The following is a 22,204-nucleotide window of genomic DNA, read 5'->3' as shown; positions in this document are numbered from 1 at the left end:
TGTGTTTACAAAATGTGGTCGGAAATAAGAATAAGAATAAGCTGGAAAAATAACAAAGAAATCGAGAAAAAACAAGATCTGCTTTTTACAAGGAATATAATAAGCAGATAAAAACTTGTGACCTACCACTCAACAGGAATGGTCCCCTTGTTCTCAAACATCAGCAGCACACTGGAGGGCTCTGAGCCGAAGGGGTGCAGCACTGAAGTCCAGTAAGACAGGGGTCAAGACCGAGGGACACCGGTGCAGACTGTGAGCAAAACATCAGGAGACTCAGGTTAACATGTACTTCAGATCTACACGAAGCATTGACATTTAGTCCATTAACTAATGTGAGATGGAGAGATGTTTTTGTCAGTTTAAACATACAATCAATATCTGTAAAAAGGCCACCAGACAAAAATAAATTCAAAGTAATTTTGGTTTGTTCACTGAAACATCTGACATATAAATTATAAATCACATATGAGAAACCAGCCAATTACAGAGCAGCATCACCAAATATATATATATAGCCTACCTCTACCTATACATCTGTATTAATCTCATCCTATGCAGGTAATTATGACTGCAATGATACTTGTTTAAGAGTAATTTCTCACAGTTTGTGCTCAGTTTAGCTTTGAGGTTCTCTCACCTAAACTCCACAAGATGACATGATAACATCTCTAACACAGTAAGAGACACCCTTAACACAATGTATTAATATGAACAAAAGAAAAACAAAAGAAAGGGTAAGAATAGCGTAGGTTGAGTTTGACTCAACACCTCCAACCTATAGGACAGACGCTTTATGCCACCCCCACTGAGGAGACTAGAGGGGATCCTATTGTAACAAGCAAAATGCAGCAAAAGGATGCCATGAGGTGAACACATAATACTGCTGCTCAAAATAAAGGCTGCCCAATGTCTGAAAAGGTTCAACAGCATTTGATTCCCAGTCAAGGATATAAATGTCTTTATTTCTTAATTATTTTACCCTTCTTCAATAAAATCAGCCCAATTGCAGTACCCAATCACTACATGTATTTTTTTAAATGCTTTATTTGAGACTTTAATTTTACTTTAACACACTTTTTATTTGACAGATTCAAATAAACTTCAGACTCTAGATAAAGTACTCAAAGGGTTTATTGCTCCTGGAGAGTGATAGCACATGTAACCAGATAATATTATAATTAGAGGAATGAAACAGCAGAGAGCAGGACTGGAACAAAATCCACAAGACAAGGTGCCCTCGTGAAGCAGAATTTCACACTCCTGATCTATGACCTCCCGTGGCCCATGATGACTTCTCCTTGCTCAGCCATAACAAGGTTAGACAATTATTCGGACATGTGCTTGCCGGTATGTTACCTGTGTCGGGTGGGCACTCTGTAGATGAGCTCTGTGGGAGTGGGGTCTCTCTGCAGGTAGGAGTTGAGGGTCTCCAGGGAGAAGAGACTCCAGAGCTGCAGTTTGCTGATGCCCTCAATACTGCCGGAGCTGCGCGCATCGCTAACAGTGAGCATGGGGTACACGCCTTGTGCATTCACCTGGCACAGGCTCTGAGCCCCTGCTATCACCTGCCCTGGGGGGCCACAAACCGAATTGGGGTCAGTCCCGATCACAACACAGTTAAGTGCAGTTATGCAAGACACTACTATGTAATACAATTTCAGAGCCTAGACCCCAAGTTGCAGTACATCGAATGTAAAAACAAAAGAGAAATACATGTATCCAGCATCCTTGTGAGAATAAACAATAATACAATCAAATCAATGAACCTCAACATGCAGCTCTCTGCAAAAAACACCAAATCTGAGCTTCAGAATGTGAAAACGTACACACAAGCACATACAAGTCTTAATGTTGGAAGATAGATGGATAAAGATGTTAATGACCATTTATAAAATTGGCCATAAAAAGTCGAAAAATAAGTTTAGTCTTGGGTGAGAAATTCCAGAATTAGGTTGTTGAAGACCATGCCAGTTGGTTTTAAATGTCCTACAATAGGCAAACTATGCCTAAGAAACTGAGTATAAGGTCAGATACATAATGCCACATATTGTATATGGTAAGTGATATTGAAAACAACCCTGCAAATCTCATTGACAGTTAAACCTACCACTTTCTCTGAACGTGTAAAAACAGTGTATTACATAGAAGCCACTTGGCAGAGACACAGTTCTGTGATTTAATTGGATTCAATAATGTAGAACATTACAATGTACTCAAAACCAAAATAAACAGACGTGTATTTCCAAGACTTATAACTAACACAGATTTAAATTCTGAATCGGTACCATTAGCCTAATAGAAGAGAAAGAAAACCAGCTGCCTGGACAGATCACTCACACACATGTACATCTGCACTATCAGACAAAAATAGCTGGCTCTCCTCTGTACCTGTGGAGGTGAGAATCTCATAGGTGATGGACCAGCTGTACGGTACTCTCCTGGCAGGCTTGGCTGTTGCCTTGACAATGATTTTTGACCTTGCAGGGATTGTTCCATTGCAGCATTCCAAGTCAAGTGCTTCAAAGCATCACAAGAAAGGAAACAAAGGGGGGGGGGGGTTAAAATTACTGAAAGCTCATGAAATCAATCATTACAAATATAAGAATATAAAGAGGTTAGAAAATGAGTAAAGGAGTAAAGAGAACATAGTAGTATTTGAGGTTGACGTTGCTCATCCTCTTCAGCATTTTGAATACCTAAATCTAATGTAATATTTCTTAACACACTTATGGTCTCAAGAGCTTCTCTCATTAAGACATTTAATGAGAGAAGTCAATCAGCTGGAGGTTCTTATAAGACACTAGCTAACTCAGACATGCCAAAGCACACCTGTTCTCCTTGATCCTTGCCATTTTCAGTAGGTTTATCAATCATTCAAAATGAACCCACCATGGGAAATTTTAAGGCACATGGGCTATATTGTTTCCCCATGAATGTACTTTAAGTGTTTTAATAAGAAAACACTTAAATGAATGGACTGATATGACAATCAATTGCCTAAGAGATGCATTTTGGGTGAAAAAGACAATGTTTTTAAAAATGGAAAAAGAAGGTTGCTGTACCAATGGGGTCATTGTGGACTTCCTCAGGCAGGCAGTAAAGCCTTGTCCAATTGTAAGGGAGAACATGAGAGGACTGGAACTGTGGTTTAGCAGCACCAGGTCACACGTCTGACAGCTGCCCACTAGCACAGGCCCCAGGTCCACAACAGGGCCCTCTGCCTGCAAGACAACCCCACCAACAGAGACAGCAAAATGAGCTATAGGCATATAGAACCTCAAAACTAAACAGACTCAAAAAGAACAAAGCAACTGTCCTTAATATAGACAAAGGAGGTGATAAGCTTTTCTTATTGATTATTTCAGAAAGTATCCGAGTCTCTGTCAAAAAGGGAGAAATCCTCACAGTTGATCTATTGTAGGAGACTATCTAGTACAGGGGTGTCAAACTCATATTAGGTAGTGGGCCAGATTTGTTTAAATGAGACCTCATGTGGGCCGGATAATTATTTGCTAAAATCAGTTTGAATCTATACATGGATATTTAGGCTGCTTGCGGATGTATTATTTGAAATCATCCAAGAAGGCCTACAGATACCAATCAATGCATTGTTGGCACATGAAAATAACACACAATGTATTATTACATAAAGCAAAAGAGAGAACAGCAACAAATACATGTTGAACAGAAAGCATTTTCCTATGCAACATTGACAAGAATACATTTCAGGTAGAAGAGAGAAGTGCAACAAATAGCTGATCATAAGTGCCATAGAAAGCATGTTTTCTATTAATGTTAACTATTAAGAATTACATATTGTGTTTGAATATCTGTGTTATTAATTAATTACACATTTGAAAGAATGCAGGTTATAGTTATAAAACGCCAAATGTCTGTCCAGAATAGCTGTACCAATCAATCAGAAATTGCATGTTGGCACATGAAAACACCAAAATGTAGAATTACAAAAAGTAGAAGAGAGAAGTGTAACAAAATTGCCTATTATAATTGCCACAGAAAGCATTTCACAACTATTAACAACAATAATTACATATTGTGTTTGAATATCTGAGTAATTCATTAACTATAAATTAGTCCAGAATAGCTGGTTCAGATACCGTGGTTAATGCAGCTGCCCTGTGATCAGTAGATTTAGAATCCGGTGCGCTATAGGGAGGCTGTGACATTTTCATTTGAGTGGATAAAGTGATTACCCGCAAATAAACATTGAAGAGAGCTCGTTTTGGAAATGCCGTGTATATGAACATGACTGATTCAGGGGAATCAGTGATACTGTGAATGACAGAGTACAGAGTGCAATAGCGCAGGCACATCGCACGCAAAATAATGATTCATGGACATGATCAGCTGAGGAGCATTTATTGTGATGCTATGTATTCGTGGAGTAAAAGTGTTCACCTGGAGAGGGCTGACAAAATGCAGTGTGAGGTACGAGCTCATGCAGGGAAAGTGCAGAAACTGTCCTGTGTGGACTGTACCGAGCTGTCAGGTATGCAGGCTAAATATATAGTAAATAGTTTATTGAAATACAAAGCTACAGTGAATACAAGCAGTGTATGTTGAAAACAAAGTTTAACCAGTGTTGAAAATGTTTACTTTACTGTACAATTATGTTTTGATAAATGCGATAGTTATTTTTGAACTATAAAATATTGCTTTTGAGTATTATTCCAATATTTACATTTGCACTTTTTTAATTCCCTTATTGTATGCCGTTTTTGAGCTTTTTGCTTATTGTAGGCTATATAGTTATATATGTTTTGACTGCAGTGTGCGAGTTTAGAAAAAAAAGTGTACTGATGTTATTTATAGCAATAATATTAATGTTTTAGGGTCATATTTCAATTTAAATATTCTATTTGTGGTATGTAAATGAAAATGTTGGATTTGATATTCATGAATAAAACTTACAAGTTTTCTATACGATGGTTTGCCTGTTAAAGAACTATCGGTTACAAGGCGCTTTGGCGCTTGTAGGTAGTTCGAAATGTCGGTGCTTCTAGTGTTAATTAATGTATCATATCATAGAAACCTGTTACTTTTCTAATTACACATAGTTGATAATAACTGTATGCAAATGTTTTTTGTTTTTTTTTACCCAAAACATCTCGGCCGGATGAAACCTGCTGGCAGGCCGGATCCAGCCCGCGGGTCGTATCTTTGACATCCCTGATCTTGTATCTTGTAAGAATTACTGACTGTTTTTGCCCACTTCGATACCCAAAACTGCTCTAGTGCAGTGGTTCTCAACCCTGGTCTTGGGGCCCCAATCTCCTGCTTATTTTTCTTCTAACCAAACTCTCAATTACTTAATTGACCCTTCACTGAAATAATAGATTGGACTAGAATGCATGCTTATTGTATTTTGTATTGATTGTATTACTGGACATTAAAATGCTTAGAAATGTTTCTTGTGTAAACTTTCGATAAGGGCATCTGCTAAGAAATGAATAAAAATAATAATAATAATAATAATAATAACTAGAAGTTGCATGCATGTAGTTGAAATGCATGTGTTATTAAATGTGTTATTTTCAATTTCAATCCAATGTAGTATACATTTGCGGTTTTCATTTTTTGTCATTTGAAGTATGTATTCAAAGTCAGTGGACTTTAATATCAATTACTTCATTGCTTGCTTCAGTGATGTAAGGTACAATTGTGTTTTTCACTTAATACTAGCATATAAGTGTTATAAGTGACATTATTGTGTCATTCAAGATGCAGAATGCAATTTACAGGTTTGGCCACATGCTGGAGATAGAGGTCTACATAAGGAATGTCATGATGTGGCTGACATGTGAAGCTGTCATTTTGGTTGGTGTACAGCAGCCAGGTTTTGTGTCCTATCAACTTGGCTTCATCAACTTTGACAGATCTTTGTACTAGTTTAATCAATGAAAATGTAAGTGCCTTAGGCTTGACAGTTCTGTAGATATTCACTGCTGGATGTGACATGGCCTTAAGCATCATGGCCACCGTGCCTAGTCACCGTTGGTGACAAAACTCACCACAATCAAGCATAATATTGTCATTTATTATTGTACCAAGTTTGGTTTTGAGAATAAAAAACAGAGCTATCTGATCTAAACAGATGTACACAAAAATGCAGCCAGTATCCCCCTTTACAGCAGGGATGCTAAATCCAATCCATTAGGGTAGTTTTATTCCTATCATATAATCTTCACCTTATTTGTATCATTATAGGCTATTTTAGGTTTTGTAAAAATATTTAGTATTTTTATGACCTGACTGCAAGCTTTTTTTTGGGGGGGGGGGGGTAAGCTATTACTTGGGGGATGTTGTTATGTTACAGTAAGTAATACTTTAATTTCACTCATCATGTTTTAAGTTTTATTTTTATACATTTTCCGTAGGCTTGAATGGATTCTGCGCTTTTCCGGTAAACATCCGAGCCTGCAGATTCCATCTGGCCATGGTCAAAAGCAACCATCTGGCTGTACATTTGCCCACTGACAAAGAAATGATCAGTCTATAATTTTAATGGTAGGTGTATTTTAACAGTGAGAGACATAATAAAAAGTTATAAATTGATTTGCATGTTAATGAGGGAAATAAGTATTTGACCCCTTCGACTTTGGTGGCAAAGTCAGGAGGGATTTTGTCCCACTCCTCTTTGTAGATCCTCTCCAAGTCATTAAGGTTTCGAGGCTGACGTTTGGCAACTCGAACCTTCAGCTCCCTCCACAGATTTTCTATGGGATTAAGGTCTGGAGACTGGCTAGGCCACTCCAGGACCTTAATGTGCTTCTTCTTGAGCCACTCATTTGTTGCCTTGGCTGTGTGTTTTGGGTCATTGTCATGCTGGAATACCCATCCACGACCCATTTTCAATGCCCTGGCTGAGGGAAGGAGGTTCTCACCCAAGATTTGACGGTACATGGCCCCGTCCATCGTCCCTTTGATGCGGTGCAGTTGTCCTGTCCCCTTAGCAGAAAAACACCCCCAAAGCATAATGTTTCCACCTCCATGTTTGACGGTGGGGATGGTGTTCTTGGGGTCATTCCTCCTCCTCCAAACACGGCGAGTTGAGTTGATGCCAAAGAGCTCGATTTTGGTCTCATATGACCACAACACTTTCACCCACTTCTCCTCTGAATCATTCAGATGTTCATTGGCAAACTTCAGACGGGCCTGTACATGTGCTTTCTTGAGCAGGGGGACCTTGCGGGCGCTGCAGGATTTCAGTCCTTCACGGCGTAGTGTGTTACCAATTGTTTTCTTGGTGACTATGATCCCAGCTGCCTTGAGATCATTAACAAGATCCTCCCGTGTAGTTCTGGGCTGATTCCTCACCGTTCTCATGATCATTGAAACTCCACGAAGTGAGATCTTGCATGGAGCCCCAGACCGAGGGAGACTGACAGTTATTTTGTGTTTCTTCCATTTGCAAATAATCGCACCAACTGTTGTCACCTTCTCACCAAGCTGCTTGGCGATGGTCTTGTAGCCCATTCCAGCCTTGTGTAGGTCTATAATCTTGTCCCTGACATCCTTGGACAGCTCTTTGGTCTTGGCCATGGTGGAGAGTTTGGAATCTGATTGATTGACTGCTTCTGTGGACAGGTGTCTTTTATACAGGTAACGAGCTGAGATTAGGAGCACTCCCTTTAAGAGAGTGCTCCTGATCTCAGCTCATTACCTGTAAAAAAGACACCTGGGAGCCAGAAATCTTGCTGATTGATAGGGGATCAAATACTTATTTCCCTCATTAACATGCAAATCAATTTATAACTTTTTTGAAATGCGTTTTTCTGGATTTTTTTGTTGCTATTCTGTCTCTCACTGTTAAAATACACCTACCATTAAAATTATAGAGTGATCATTTCTTTGTCAGTGGGCAAACGTACAAAATCAGCAGGGGATCAAATACTTTTTTCCCTCACTGTATGTATACATGAGGTATTTGTAACATTAAAACATACAGAAGTGGAAAACCTACTGTACCATACTAGTGGCCTAGACATATCTATCTGTATCACTTTAGAAAGATGGATGTAGAAATGTAATTTCACCCAGGTTCTTTGACTCCTTAAATTCTAGCATTATATTGTTAACATCCACATCTCTTGCACTACAACCCCTAGATTCTGCCTTTCTCTACACATTACATTCTGTAGTTGGTTCATATGAGAAATGCATCTCTGACCGCCTCCTAAACCAAACCCTTTCATCCAGCTGTTGGCATTGACCATATCAGCTGTTATCCAGTGCAGCACTGTGTGACTACTGTTCAATACAGAAGATCAGATCACAAGCTCAAGTGTAATTTTTTGTTCTGCATGCTTTGTTAACTGTAAAATGAAATTAGCGATAGCGATATTAACAATCATTCAAACCAGTCACAAAGAGCAGTAATATATTGCTGTGATTGCTATTTAAAGAATCTGCAGGGCTGCCCTACAATCTGCCCATTCCTGGCATCCAGGTGGAAGAAACAAACTGAACTGACTGTCCACCAGAGACCGTGTCTTTAGGTTCTTGTAGTCCTCAGTCTCTCTGTGGCAAAGCCTGGTTGTGTTATTTTCCACAGAGGCCAACTGTAACCCTTCATGCTTGGCGTTATGGTCTTGTAGTCTCAGAAGATGTCATGCCCCCAGGGAGGCCCCCTCACCACACATGTCTTGAACACAGTGCAGGGGGTTCTCAGTGCCCAGCCTCAGGGTAGGACAGACCAGCGATTGCTGGTGGCACCATGACACTTTGACACCAGACAATTGCTCCCCTGTTATTCTAAATAATATTTATTATAAATAACATATTTACAGTTGTCATGATTGTGGTATTTAAATATTTAAATATTTTAATGGTGGAATATAACAGAAAAATCAGATACTCCTATTAATACATGAGTATATAAACCAATAATTTTGGCGAGTGCACTAGTTACGCTTTATGACAGATTGTGTAGTAATAATAATAATAATAATAATAATAATAATAATAATAATATTTTATTTATGGGTGCCTTTCACGAGGTCACCTTACAAACAGACAGGTGGTTAGCTCTTCTAAACTGAAAATACAAGAGGAAATGCAGGAAGTTAGCTGTATCTCATCCCCAGCAATAGATGGCTGCAATGTGGGGACAGACCACACTTACTGATAAAACTAAATCATTAACTAGCTCTAAGAGCTAGTTGTAATATTAGTCCTTTTAATCCCCATTAGATAGCACTTCACAGAGTTTTATTATGCTTGTGTTTTTTATTGTTTTCCTCCTTGCTCCCTTTCCCGTAGCCCTTGACTGTGACCCTACATCTTGACAGCACTTAGCTTTTACCGTCCAGGATGTAGGACCTCACTTACTGTACTTGCCTGTGTAAATTGGAAGTTGTAAAATGTATTATATTTTGAATTGCTATGTTTTATGTAAATTGAATTTGTAATGTTTGATGCCTTTACTTGCACTTATGTTGTAAGTCACCCTGGATAAGGGCGTCTGCCAAGAAATAATAATAATAATAATAATAATAATAATAATAATAATAATAATAATAATACAATATAAGATAAAACAATGATTTTTTTGTTTGTTGTCAGCTCTGAATCACCAATGGCGATGGCCTCTGCCGGGGCTGTTGACCTGGGATGAATTCTTGCCCGGAATGTACAAGATGCGCTTTGAAACAGGGCAGTACTGGCAAGTTCTGGGAGAGAGCAGTTTTTACCCATATGTGGAGGTGAGTAGCACAGCTGGAAGAAACTTCCATCATGGTCAGTTCAGGTGAGTGAACAGCATCGTTTGGGAGCTCCTAGAGTATTTTGGAAACGCAGACTTTCAGAGAGAGAAGCCTTGATTCACAAGGACATGTTTCTGCTCTGGAGAACGGCTTCTCACTGTTGCCTGCAAAAGCCACAGTAGTTTGGAAGTGACAGAAGCTGACCAAATGCTTTTAGCGGAGGACACTCAACCTACAGACCTCAAATGGTAATTGTGATTGATAAGCTTAGGATCTCCTCAAACCATCTCTTATTGCCTTGGATAAAGTTGTCTGTCAAATTAATACATTATTGATATTATTATTATTATTACTATTAAAGGATACCACATAATATGTTTCAGTTCATATCTTCTCTTTGTGCTTGTTTGGAGATTGTCTTCAATATCACAGACGCATCACAGAGGTGTCCTGTGCCGCTGCTCCTCAGCTGTTTCTCCTACAGCACATACAGGGGCAGCTAAAGCAAGGGGCCCTCCTCTCACCCCAGGACAGCCCAGTTCAGCCCCGGGCCCAGGCTGGACCAGAGGGCCTCTCAGACATCTTTTAAAGGGAAAGTGTAGGATGCATCAAACAATTGTTAATATGAATGCCTAGTTTCTTTATTAGGTATACAATCATGTATAGTTTACTCACAGAGCATTATGGATGCCATAGGTGTTCTGGTGGAGAACATAGTCTGACCTTTGACCTTCCTTTTAAGATTCAAACGTCAAATATATGATTTTGCTTACAGAGTGAAAATAGAGTCATAATCACCGTTAAACATTTATAGGAAACCTTATGTGATTCATCCAACAATGTAAATTTGACCTTTGACCTGCCTTTTAAGATCAAACTTCTGATTTCACCTAGAAGCAGGGATCAATGTTGTCATGTGACTTCTGATTCTGAAAGAGCATCGTGAGTTTACTTAAGAAAAAACTTTGACCTTCAACTTTGACATCTCCTTAAAGGTTAAATAACATTCATGAGAGTGTGTTTTGTTGGTTGCAGATTTACAGAGGAGAATGTGTAGGAACCCATATAAAATCTGTGTGGCTAATAATAATCATTGACTCTAATAATTATTATTTACAAGAAGCATACAGAGCTTGGGACTTACATGGTCTTATAGGGGGCAGAAAAGACAAAGGTATATGAACGAACATATACACTCACCTAAAGGATTATTAGGAACACCATACTAATACTGTGTTTGACCCACTTTCGCCTTCAGAACTGCCTTAATTCTACGTGGCATTTGATTCAACAAGGTGCTGAAAGCATTCTTTAGAAATGTTGGCCCATATTGATAGGATAGCATCTTGCAGTTGATGGAGATTTGTGGGATGCACATCCAGGGCATGAAGCTCCCGTTCCACCACATCCCAAAGATGCTCTATTGGGTTGAGATCTGGTGACTGTGGGGGCCAGTTTAGTACAGTGAACTCATTGTCATGTTCAAGAAACCAATTTGAAATGATTCGACCTTTGTGACATGGTGCATTATCCTGCTGGAAGTAGCCATCAGAGGATGGGTACATGGTGGTCATAAAGGGATGGACATGGTCAGAAACAATGCTCAGGTAGGCCGTGGCATTTCAACGATGCCCAATTGGCACTAAGGGGCCTAAAGTGTGCCAAGAAAACATCCCCCACACCATTACACCACCACCACCAGCCTGCACAGTGGTAACAAGGCATGATGGATCCATGTTCTCATTCTGTTTACGCCAAATTCTGACTCTACCATCTGAATGTCTCAACAGAAATCGAGACTCATCAGACCAGGCAACATTTTTCCAGTCTTCAACTGTCCAATTTTGGTGAGCTTGTGCAAATTGTAGCCTCTTTTTCCTATTTGTAGTGGAGATGAGTGGTACCCGGTGGGGTCTTCTGCTGTTGTAGCCCATCCGCCTCAAGGTTGTACGTGTTGTGGCTTCACAAATGCTTTGCTGCATACCTCGGTTGTAACGAGTGGTTATTTCAGTCAAAGTTGCTCTTCTATCAGCTTGAATCAGTCGGCCCATTCTCCTCTGACCTCTAGCATCAACAAGGCATTTTCGCCCACAGGACTGCCGCATACTGGATGTTTTTCCCTTTTCACACCATTCTTTGTAAACCCTAGAAATGGTTGTGCGTGAAAATCCCAGTAACTGAGCAGATTGTGAAATACTCAGACCGGCCCGTCTGGCACCAACAACCATGCCACGCTCAAAATTGCTTAAATCACCTTTCTTTCCCATTCAGACATTCAGTTTGGGGTTCAGGAGATTGTCTTGACCAGGACCACACCCCTAAATGCATTGAAGCAACTGCCATGTGATTGGATGGTTAGATAATTGCATTAATGAGAAATTTAACAGGTGTTCCTAATAATCCTTTAGGTGAGTGTATATATGAAACCTTTTATGTTATGTTCATGTATTATTTTGATCTGATATTTTTATGGGATTTTATGGTTACAGTTTGCAGATATGAGCATGATGGAACACATTTAACAACAAGTTTATACTCTGTGGAAAAAGGTCCATGTCTGTGTCCTTTGACACCTCCTTAATTTCAAATGCACAACTGGCTAATTCCTTATAGACCATAGGTATGAAGGAAGCTGACAAAGCACTCAAAATAAATTAAAACTACTGCAACGCTTGCATCGACCAGTTACACAGTCTTTCACTGTATGTTTTACATAAAGCTTTTAAAATGATCTCCAAAGTAAACGAAACTGCATTAAACTGTGATCATACAGTAGATAGTTTACATTTCAATTCAGCAGGAAAGGTTTCACACTATTTTTTTCAAATGGGGGTGACATTAAAACACTTTGTCTACACTATCCACCTGTGTGTAGGGTGTGCTTGTCTCTGTAGTTTATTCCACTGCACTGTTTGAGAGTTGTTAAGGTATAGTGCTGGTCCTGCTGTTCATTTCTGATTTGGCCTGGATCAGTTCAAATTAGCAGATCAGTGCTTCTCCATGTAGAAGCTGACCTGGACTGACTGTAGTGGCTGGCTTAAAGTCTAATATTGTAAACCGTCTTGTACTTTGTCAATGCGATCTGGTTTTATCTTGCACTTTCTTAATATTAGGTTGCATTTTAGGATATAGTACAGTGAGGGAAAAAAGTATTTGATCCCCTGCTGATTTTGTACGTTTGCCCACTGACAAAGAAATGATCAGTCTACAATTTTAATGGTAGGTGTATTTTAACAGCGAGAGACAGAATAACAACAAAAAAATCAACAAAAGGCAACAAATGAGTGGCTCAAGAAGAAGCACATTAAGGTCCTGGAGTGGCCTAGCCAGTCTCCAGACCTTAATCCCATAGAAAATCTGTGGAGGGAGCTGAAGGTTCGAATTGCCAAATGTCAGCCTTGAAACCTTAATGACTTGGAGAGGATCTGCAAAGAGGAGTGGGACAAAATCCCTCCTGAGATGTGTGCAAACCTGGTGGCCAACTACAAGAAACGTCTGACCTCTGTGATTGCAAACAAGGGTTTTGCCACCAAGTACTAAGTCGAAGGGGTCAAATACTTATTTCCCTCATTTAACATACAAATCAATTTATAACTTTTTTGAAATGCGTTTTTCTGGTTGTTATTCTGTCTCTCACTGTTAAAATACACCTACCATTAAAATTATAGACTGATCATTTCTTTGTCAGTGGGCAAACGTACAAATTCAGCAGGGGATCAAATACTTTTTTTCCTCTCACTGTACATCAACAAAAACCTTACATTGAGTGACCACAAACAACAAATGTTCACCTGGTGCACTGCACACTATGTTTACATGCTGGTTCATATGTAAGTCTTCCTCCCAGTATGTTTTACTTACTGCAGAAAATCTGCATGACTTGACCGCACCTGTGTAAATGTCACGGGAGGTGACAAATCATAATTTAATAATTTAATAATTTAAGTGTTGTGTAATTTGGGGGGTTTTCATTGCGCAAATGCACCTTATATCGTTTTCCACATTCTTTTTTCTTTCACATGTTTTAATTAATTGATTGGTTTGTTTTGAGCACTTGCACCTGCACCAGTCGTCTGGCATCCGTGATTAGTTAGTGGGGCTCTTTGGGCATTAATCGCGCCCCCGAGGAGAGTCCCCAGGGCACAGGGCACAGGGCACATCAGGAAGAGTTGGGGGAAGCAGAGAAGAGGAGGAGCAGCAGCAGCAGCGGCAGTGGCGGCTCTGTTATGTGTCCAGACGAGTGAGGACCAGAGAAGAGAGGAGGCAGGGGGTAAAAGTCAACGGCCCACACTTTTAGAGTGTCCTCTTTGTTGACAGTTCAGATATGGTAACCCTAGCTAACTCTGGTTCGCCCTTGTATATGGCTCCCATAGTCTGTGGCATTGTTTTTTCAATGTTGCCTATAAACATTTCAGTTGTTTTGATTGTTAATTAATGAAGTATGGAAACCATACATTTTCTATCAGCATTTATTTTGTGACTTGATTTGTAAAACTGCTTACATAAAACTTTCAAATAATTTTTTTATAAATCCTCAACACCTATGCCATTATGCCTGACCCTACTTGCCTGCACTTTAAAGTTGTTTTTCTATCTGCAGTTGATGCAATTTGTTTAAAACTATTGAATTGGTAATATTACTGAATATGTGCACATCTATCTGATGGCTTCTCAGGCCTATATGAAGCTTGACCCAAACAAGACTGGTGCTGTTCCTATGACTGACATTGAAAAGTTCTACTGTGCCAAGGGTCATCCAAAAGTATTGTCAGGTAAGATAAGACACCTTATAGATGATTGTAATGAAAAGACTTCTGCATCAAATATACATGTATTTAGATGCATCTTATCATCTTTCTTAGTTTATATGTAATGTTAATGATAATTTAAAGTCATTTTATAAGTAAATTATAAGTAAAGTCTAAAAGATATTTGACAGTTGTCACCAATTCTGTAGATGCTGAGTTTCTTCTCACACCCACGTTTACAGAACATCAATCTATGAAAGAAGGCAGGGTTAACCAAATGACAATGCTTCAATTTAATAGCAAAATGTAATCCAAAATACTTTGCTGAAAATGATGTGTTCATATTAGTAAACTGAAATTAATTATTGATTTAACACTGTAAAGAAATCTAATAAATAAGACGTATTAGTAATAAAGGGATGCATGAATGTCCATAGCTGCTGCCTCTTAGTCAACTACCAACGTACATTCATAGAATTACTAATTGAGATGATTAAAGGAATTTTGGTGGTTTAATTATGCAGATTAAATAACCACCTTCCACAGGGAGGAAAGAGTTATAGTTATGTTCCCAAATTGTTGCTTCAACCACATCGCAGTGGAGTTTGTTCCAGATTGTGATGACTCTCTGTGTGAAGAAGTGTTTTCAGTCTTGAATGCCTTGAAGCTCAATTTCCATTTGTGTCCCCGGGTCCGTGTGTCATTGCTGATCTGCAAAAGCTCCTCCTCTGGTTTGATGTGGTCGATGCCTTTCATGATTATGAAAACTTGAATCAAGTCCCCACGTAATCTCCTCTGTTCTAGTGTGAAAAGGTTCAATATACCCTAACATTCTGTTTGCCTTTTTTATTGCTTCCCCACACTGTTTGTATGGAGAAAGTGAGGAGTCCACATAGACTCCTAGGTTTTTCTCATGCGATACTTCATCTAGTTCTATTCCTCCCATAGTGTAATCATAGTGGACATTTTTGTTACCTGTATGTATTACCTTGCACTTGTCCACATTGAATTTAATCTGCCAAGTGTCGGCCCACAACTGAGTCCTTTTGAATAACCTGTGCTGCCAAGATTGTATCTGCCGAGACACCTATTTTAGTATCATCTGTAAATTTGAAAAGTTTGCTAACTATCCCACAGTCCAGATCATTAATATAGATTAGAAACAGCAAAGGCCCTAATACTGATCCCTGTGGAACTCCACTAACAATCTCACTCCAGTTAGAAGGGACTCCTCTAATAGACACCCTATGTTTCCTATACATCAACCAGTTCATAATCCATCTACTTACATTACCCTGAATGCCTATAGCTTCCAATTTGAGCATCAGTCTTTGGTGTAAAACATTATTAAAAATATACCATCTGGCCCAGGTGATTTGTTTCTTTTTAATTCTGCTAGTCCCTTTAGTACCTTCTCCTCATTTATCCTGATCTCTCTTAGGGTTTGACTGGACTGATTGTTAACCTGTGGCATGTTATCTGTTTTTTCTTTTGTAAAAACCTCTGTGAAATACTCATTTAGAACATTTGCCACATCTTGTTTGATTGCCAAGATACTTCCATTTTTGCCCTTTAGCTGTTTCACTACCTCCTTTATGTCAGGCTTTATGACTTTACTTCCTCTTGCTGTTGTAGTATTGAAAAAAGCTATTTGCATTAGTTTTAGCTCCAAGAGCTGTTTCTTTCGATTTCCCTCTTTGCTTTCCTGATCCCTTTCTTAACATCTCTTTGTAATTCAACATATTCTTGATATTTTGTTTTGTTTCTATACGTATGCACTATACAACATTTTCTCTATATATTTTTTTGCATACCTCTATTAAAGCATTTTGGCCAATGTCTTTTGGTCCTCAATTTGCTAAGTTTTGGTACAAATTTCTCCTGAACCTCAAGTAGTGTTAAACTTAACCATCCATTTTCAACAGAATCTGTATCCAGTGTGCTCCAGTTCAACTCTTATAAGTGCTGCCTCATACCTTCAAGGTTTGCTTTTCTAAAATTGCAGACCATTGGTCCTTCTTTTTTTAAAGTATCCCTCAAAGCTAACCATATTGTGATCACAGTTTGCCATTGGTTCTCTAACTAGTCTCCCTGTGACTCTATCTTGGTCATTTGAAAAGATCAAATCAATGCACACACTCTCTCTGGTTGGTTCCCTGACGAATTGAGTTAGAAAGCAGTCATTTACCCTCTCAACCATTTCTATTTCTGCTTCTGTAGTCCCAACTGGGCTTTCCCAGTATATGTTTGGGAAATTGAAATCCCCCATATACAACATCCTTGGTATATGCAGTCCTGATTACACTGTACAATGCAACATCTTTCTGAATATCTGAGTTGGGTGGTCTGTAACACATTCCTACCACTAAAACTCCGGATCTTTTATTCAAAAGTTGAACGCACCAAGATTCTGTTTCATTACTGGGATCTAATTTGAGTTGTTCTGTCTCAAAGCAGTTTCATTAACGTAACATTTTAATCTAGTTTGCTTCTTTTTAAATGGTTTAAGCAGAGAGATGTTAATTTACTAAGTAATGTACTGTTTTTCATTAGGTTATTACATTACCATGTGCATTTTTGTTGTGCTGGTTTCAGCCTGTTAATTACGTTTCAAAGTGCAGTTATGGACAGTGACGATAGTTGTCCGATACTGGATAACCCTTCATCGGAAATCGTGGACAGTATATAATATGATTGTTTTGGGTCAGAATATTGGTCAAGAAGTTATTGTGCCATTCTGAAGAATTGTAAAAATAACGTATTTTTTGATGTTCAGTTGTCAAACATAACATTTAAATTATATATTGTAAATAAACTGACAACATATACCATGTAAAGTAGATATATTGACTCGAGTTAATGTTACCTGTAGGCTATATTATTTAGATAAGAAGGAGAAAGTATACCAAGAGCCAAAATGATTGCTTGTTTACTTATTTTGAAGAATGGTAGTCATAAATCAATTAAAAATACAGTAAAGCCTTACTAATTAAAATAAAGCCACCCCCCCACCAAAAAACAAAATCAACAAAAAAATATGGTAATATCTTAGAATCTAATAATGCAATTCATTAGAAATCCTTGTGTGCTTTTTCATAATAAACAGTTCCTGTTGTACAATTGCTTTTATGCTTTCATTATCCAGACATGCCCAGCTGTGGTCTTCTGGTGACCAGAGCTCGGAGCCAGTCAGAGGTTCTGCTGCAGGGTGGCCAGCAAGTTCTGCCCCGGGGTTCTCCTGTCCTCCCTGGGATTGGGCTCCACATCCCTCTGCCCCATTGCTGCTGAACTGTTAGGCTGGGCGTGAGACTGTTGTCGTGAGGAAGAGCTTTGTGAAGATCTCCTAAATCACAAACCAGAAGAAAATGAATCACTTTAAAATGATGGTCTGTAATTCCTTATGAATGAATGAAAATGAGGGGTTGCGAATCCATCCCCGGTTATTTGAAAAAGGAAGCACTGCCCAAGGGGATGGGTTTCTGCACACTTCTGTAGGAAGTTGCCACTGACCCCTGTGCCCGTCGCTCAAACAGTTCCCTTCTCACTTCCTGTTTGTATAAAAGGTGATGTCTGTACAGGTTCTTCCTCTTTTGCCGGGAGCTAGGACTTCCGTGCAACCTTGCAACCCTTGGGCAGTGCTTCCTGTTTCAGAAAGGGCTGCATTCACAACCCATCGTTATCTTTCATGTCGGAAGCACTGCCCAAGGGGGAAGGCAGCAAACTGATAAGGGAGCAACACAACTCCAGACAATAACCCCAGGGGCCCCGTAGGGCCACACCTGGGCCGCCCAGGAGCGAGGACCGCAATCACGCTCTTACTGGGAACTGTCTACAATCAGCATATACAAATAGGGCTACAGAGTTCAACTCTCACGCCCTCCGCTAACAATAGCAAGGCCGGCTGCTCTACTAGTGCAGTGTAGCATTAAGGGGGGTTGTATTTTGATAGAGCATCCTAGGCCTGAGCTGGAGCTCTGATCTAAAGAAGACTTCTCCCCAGAAGGTGTTACCAGAATTCCTGAGCTCATCGGCCCATGAACTGTTCTATGTCAAAGTGGCAGTCTTGGGAGAATGGCACCGAGAATGGGCCAAATGGCTTGGAATCCCTGCTGTGAAATGTCTGGGGAATAGGGTTTGGAGGTAATAAAAACCCTTTGAAGCAGACGAGAGCCAAAATCCTGAAACAGAGCTATGAACCCAGGCCAACTGGCATTTCCAAAAGATGGCATGGATTGACATCAGTCATAAATCAAGCCTCCTCCAATAGGACAGGGGCTGAAACCGAAATCCAATCTTGCAAACTCAAGAACAAATTGTCTATTGATCTGACAGGCGTATAAAGGGTAGCGCATGGCATCTCTCTCTCTCTCTCTTTCTCTCTCACCCGAACCAGTAACCCGCTGCTACAGCTCAACTTGTAGCTCTGTTGCCAGAACCAAAACTGGAAACCAACTAAGTCTTTGCCGGCAACAGAAGAGTTAAACTGGGAGAAGGAGATTGAGGCGTACGAAGAATTCTTTTAAAGGACTTAATTAAGTAAAGTACTTTAGAAACTGCACATGCCTGCCTGTACCCATCTGATCAGTGGAGTTTTAGAGCTGGAAGTCGACAGCAATACGAAAGTGTTCAGTCATTTAAATAGCTATTGAGTCTTAAAGGGGTCATGAACTGAGAAATCAAAATTCCCTTGATCTTTTGACATATAAGAGGTCATTGTACTATAAAAACATCCTGTAAGTTTCAGAATTCAAAACTTTCTCATTAGTCTAAAAACAGCTTATATTGAAGCCAATCTGCAAAAACGACAGGATTTGGAATGTGCCACTTTATTATGTAATAGTGTGGATAAACCCCGCCTCCGCAGAAGATCAATGCCTGCTTCTACATTACTGCCTGTTTAGCCCCGCACACCGATTAATGCACATAGTAGGTAAATAACGAGAGAGGCAAACGCAGGTCTATGCAGAAACCAAACGATAAAGATGGCTCCAGAGACAACAAGACACTGTCCAATTTGTGGAAAAACACAGTCTTTGCATTGCCTTCCTTCTGATCCCAACATTAGGAAAGAGTGGGTGAACTTTATTTTTAATGAAGTTCCAGACCGCGTCAGTAAGAACTTGGTCCTTTGTTCACTTCATTTTACCGCAGATTAGTTTACAAACAAGGCACAATTCGACACAGGATTTTCAGAAAGATTGAAACTAAAAGACGATGCTGTGCCAACTACATTGGATCCGACAGTAATGCCGCACCACACAAGTGTGAGCAACTGTTTTTATTACGTGGTCACTATTGCTTTGTCTGTTATTACAGATCGTTTGATATGTACTGAGTATTTATGCGTTTTTAACCTAAATCACAGCAGCGTCCATCTCTGAAGGATGTAGGCTGTCAAACATACATGCAGTTTTCAAAACAATTACACACGTGTACTGAAGGGGGAGTTTAAATTTTTTAAATATGCACATTTTAATTTAGAAATTTAGAACCTGTGCACAACCTCTGAGCCTTCAAACCAGTGGTAAATCTGTTTGGAAAAGACTCTACTTTCGTGAAACCCCAACTTCCAGGTGCATCAACTGAAGTGGAAGTTATTGGACAAAGCCGAACCGGACTGCCTTTGTTCCAAACCACACGGACCTCGTGCCGTGTGTTTTTATTTGAGCCCGAAGACAGAGAGGCCTCTCTGCGATGAAATTCAGATAAGTTTAACAGTTTGGAGTTTATTATTCATGACATTTGAGAAATCAATTAGAAATGTTATTCTGTGAGTCATAAACTTTAGAATGTGTAATATAATTTAGTATTTTCTTAAATATAAATGAGTGCTGCATTAAACTGTTTTGTTTGACAATTTTAGAAATAAAATCTGTCAACGCCGACAAATATCTTCTCATTCCTGTTTAACTGTTTAGTCTGAAATTGACACACGTTAATAGACACTACATTATAGGTGGCCCTGCCTATCCTTAATCATTGAACAGTAATCAATTAGGGAGAATTGTGGTTACAAGAAATGATAGAATCTTTCTCGGCACCCAAACGTAAATGAGACTGATATATGTAACGAGAAGTTATTTGACTTAAATACTTACCTGCATTAGTTATTTAATGTCCGACTAACAATACTAATGAGAGACTCACCTTCGTCTTACTAACCGGTATTGTAGTCAATGTGTTTGTCATTTTGTGTAACATTTTGTTTGTCATCATATGCAATTCCATGGTAAATTGATTTGGTCACGGAAGTGATTTGTCTTTGATTTGCTGATCTTGAGTGAATTTTAATTAGTTTTCCCCTTTTTGTATAACTAGTGTAGTGCTACATTTTATCTTTGTTTTTAATACATTTGAGAATTTATATCTTTGGAATTGGTGTCTGCGTCCAATTATTGCAGAAATTGAGCTCTACAAGATTCTACTGATAATCTCGTTATCATGGCACCTGTCAGTGGGTGGGATATATTAGGCAGCAAGTGAACATTTTTTCCTCATAGTTGATGTGTTAGAAGCAGGAAAAAAGGGCAAGCGTAAGGATCTGAGTGACTTTGACAAGGGCTAAATTGTGATGGCTAGACGACTGGGTCAGAGCATCCACAAAACTGCAGCTCTTGTGGGGTGTTCCTGGTCTGCAGTGGTCAGTACCTATCAAAAGTGGTCCAAGGAAGGAAAAGCGGTGAACCGGCGACAGGGTCATGGGCGGCCAAGGCTCATTGATGCATGTCGGGAGCGAAGGCTGGCCCGTGTGGTCTGATCCAACAGACGAGCTACTGTAGCTCAAATTACTTAAAATGTTAATGCTGTTTCTGATAGAAAGGTGTCAGAACACACAGTGCATCGCAGTTTGTTGCGTATGGGGCTGCGTAGCCGCAGACCAGTCAGGGTGCCCATGCTGACCACTGTCCACTGCCGAAAGTGCCTACAATGGGCAAGTGAGCATCAGAACTGGACCACGGAGCAATGGAAGAAGGTGGCCTGGTCTGATGAATCACGAGTTCAAGGTGTTGACTTGGCCTCTAAATTCGCCAGATCTCAATCCAATCAAGCATCTGTGGGATGTGCTGGACAAACAAGTCCAATCCATGGAGGCCCCACCTCGTAATTTACAGGACTTAAAGGATCTGCTGCTAATGTCTTGGTGCCAGATACCACAGCACACCTTCAGAGGTCTAGTGGAGTCCATGCCACGACAGGTCATGGCTGTTTTGGTACCTACACAATATTAGGCAGGTGGTAATAATGTTATGGCTGATCGGTGTGTATATATACATACACACACACACACACACATACACATATAGCAGGGTACAGGCCAGATGCATGCACCACCACAATATATTGCAATAACAAACTAACAATATCCTGGTGTGGCCTCATAAGGCAACATACCTGGAGGCCGCATGACAGGCCCAGGGAACACATCCACAGTGCAGTCAGCAAGTCCAGGAGCAGCTCCCATGGGTGCTCGACTGCAAGGCATAGTAGGAAGAGAAAACATGGTTCAGTATAGCTCCATCCAGGATGAGCTAACAGGGGCAGACTGGGAAAATAAATCAGGAGCCAGAGCCTGTAGGCTACTGGGGCTTGACTGAGGCTAACACCGGATTCCCAATGGAAGGGGCTGGCGACGATGCGGAAGAGGAGGAGGGGGCCCGTGGGTGCCATTCCGTCGCTCTCCCCTGTCACTCAGATGCTTTCAGGAAGTGGGAATGGACCTGTTTGAGCGAC

General features: G+C 39.9%; 1 protein-coding gene and 1 pseudogene across 2 annotated transcripts in view; one reads left to right on the top strand and one right to left on the bottom strand.

Moving 5' to 3' along the window:
* The first annotated feature begins 8,627 nt into the window (after positions 1-8,627).
* LOC136711317 (5-hydroxyisourate hydrolase-like) lies at positions 8,628-10,228 on the top strand (annotated as a pseudogene).
* Positions 10,229-17,388: 7,160 nt separating this feature from the next.
* cfap65 (cilia and flagella associated protein 65) overlaps positions 17,389-22,204 on the bottom strand; it is a 59,381-nt gene continuing 54,565 nt past the window's right edge. Inside the window, exons 33-34 of one of the 2 annotated variants that reach the window (XM_066688043.1) lie at positions 21,866-21,945; positions 17,389-17,816 (exon numbers count right to left, since the gene is read on the bottom strand). In XM_066688043.1, the coding sequence (XP_066544140.1) occupies positions 17,611-17,816; positions 21,866-21,945 (286 nt within the window). In that variant the 3' untranslated portion in view covers positions 17,389-17,610. The remainder of the gene's footprint in view (positions 17,817-21,865; positions 21,946-22,204) is intronic. The other variant, XM_066688044.1, reaches the window with a different exon arrangement.

Source organism: Amia ocellicauda, chromosome 16 (genome assembly GCF_036373705.1).
Source record: "Amia ocellicauda isolate fAmiCal2 chromosome 16, fAmiCal2.hap1, whole genome shotgun sequence".
NCBI lineage: Eukaryota > Metazoa > Chordata > Actinopteri > Amiiformes > Amiidae > Amia > Amia ocellicauda.
Note: the sequence above shows the minus strand (reverse complement) of the source record. Positions and strands in the feature narration are given on the sequence as shown.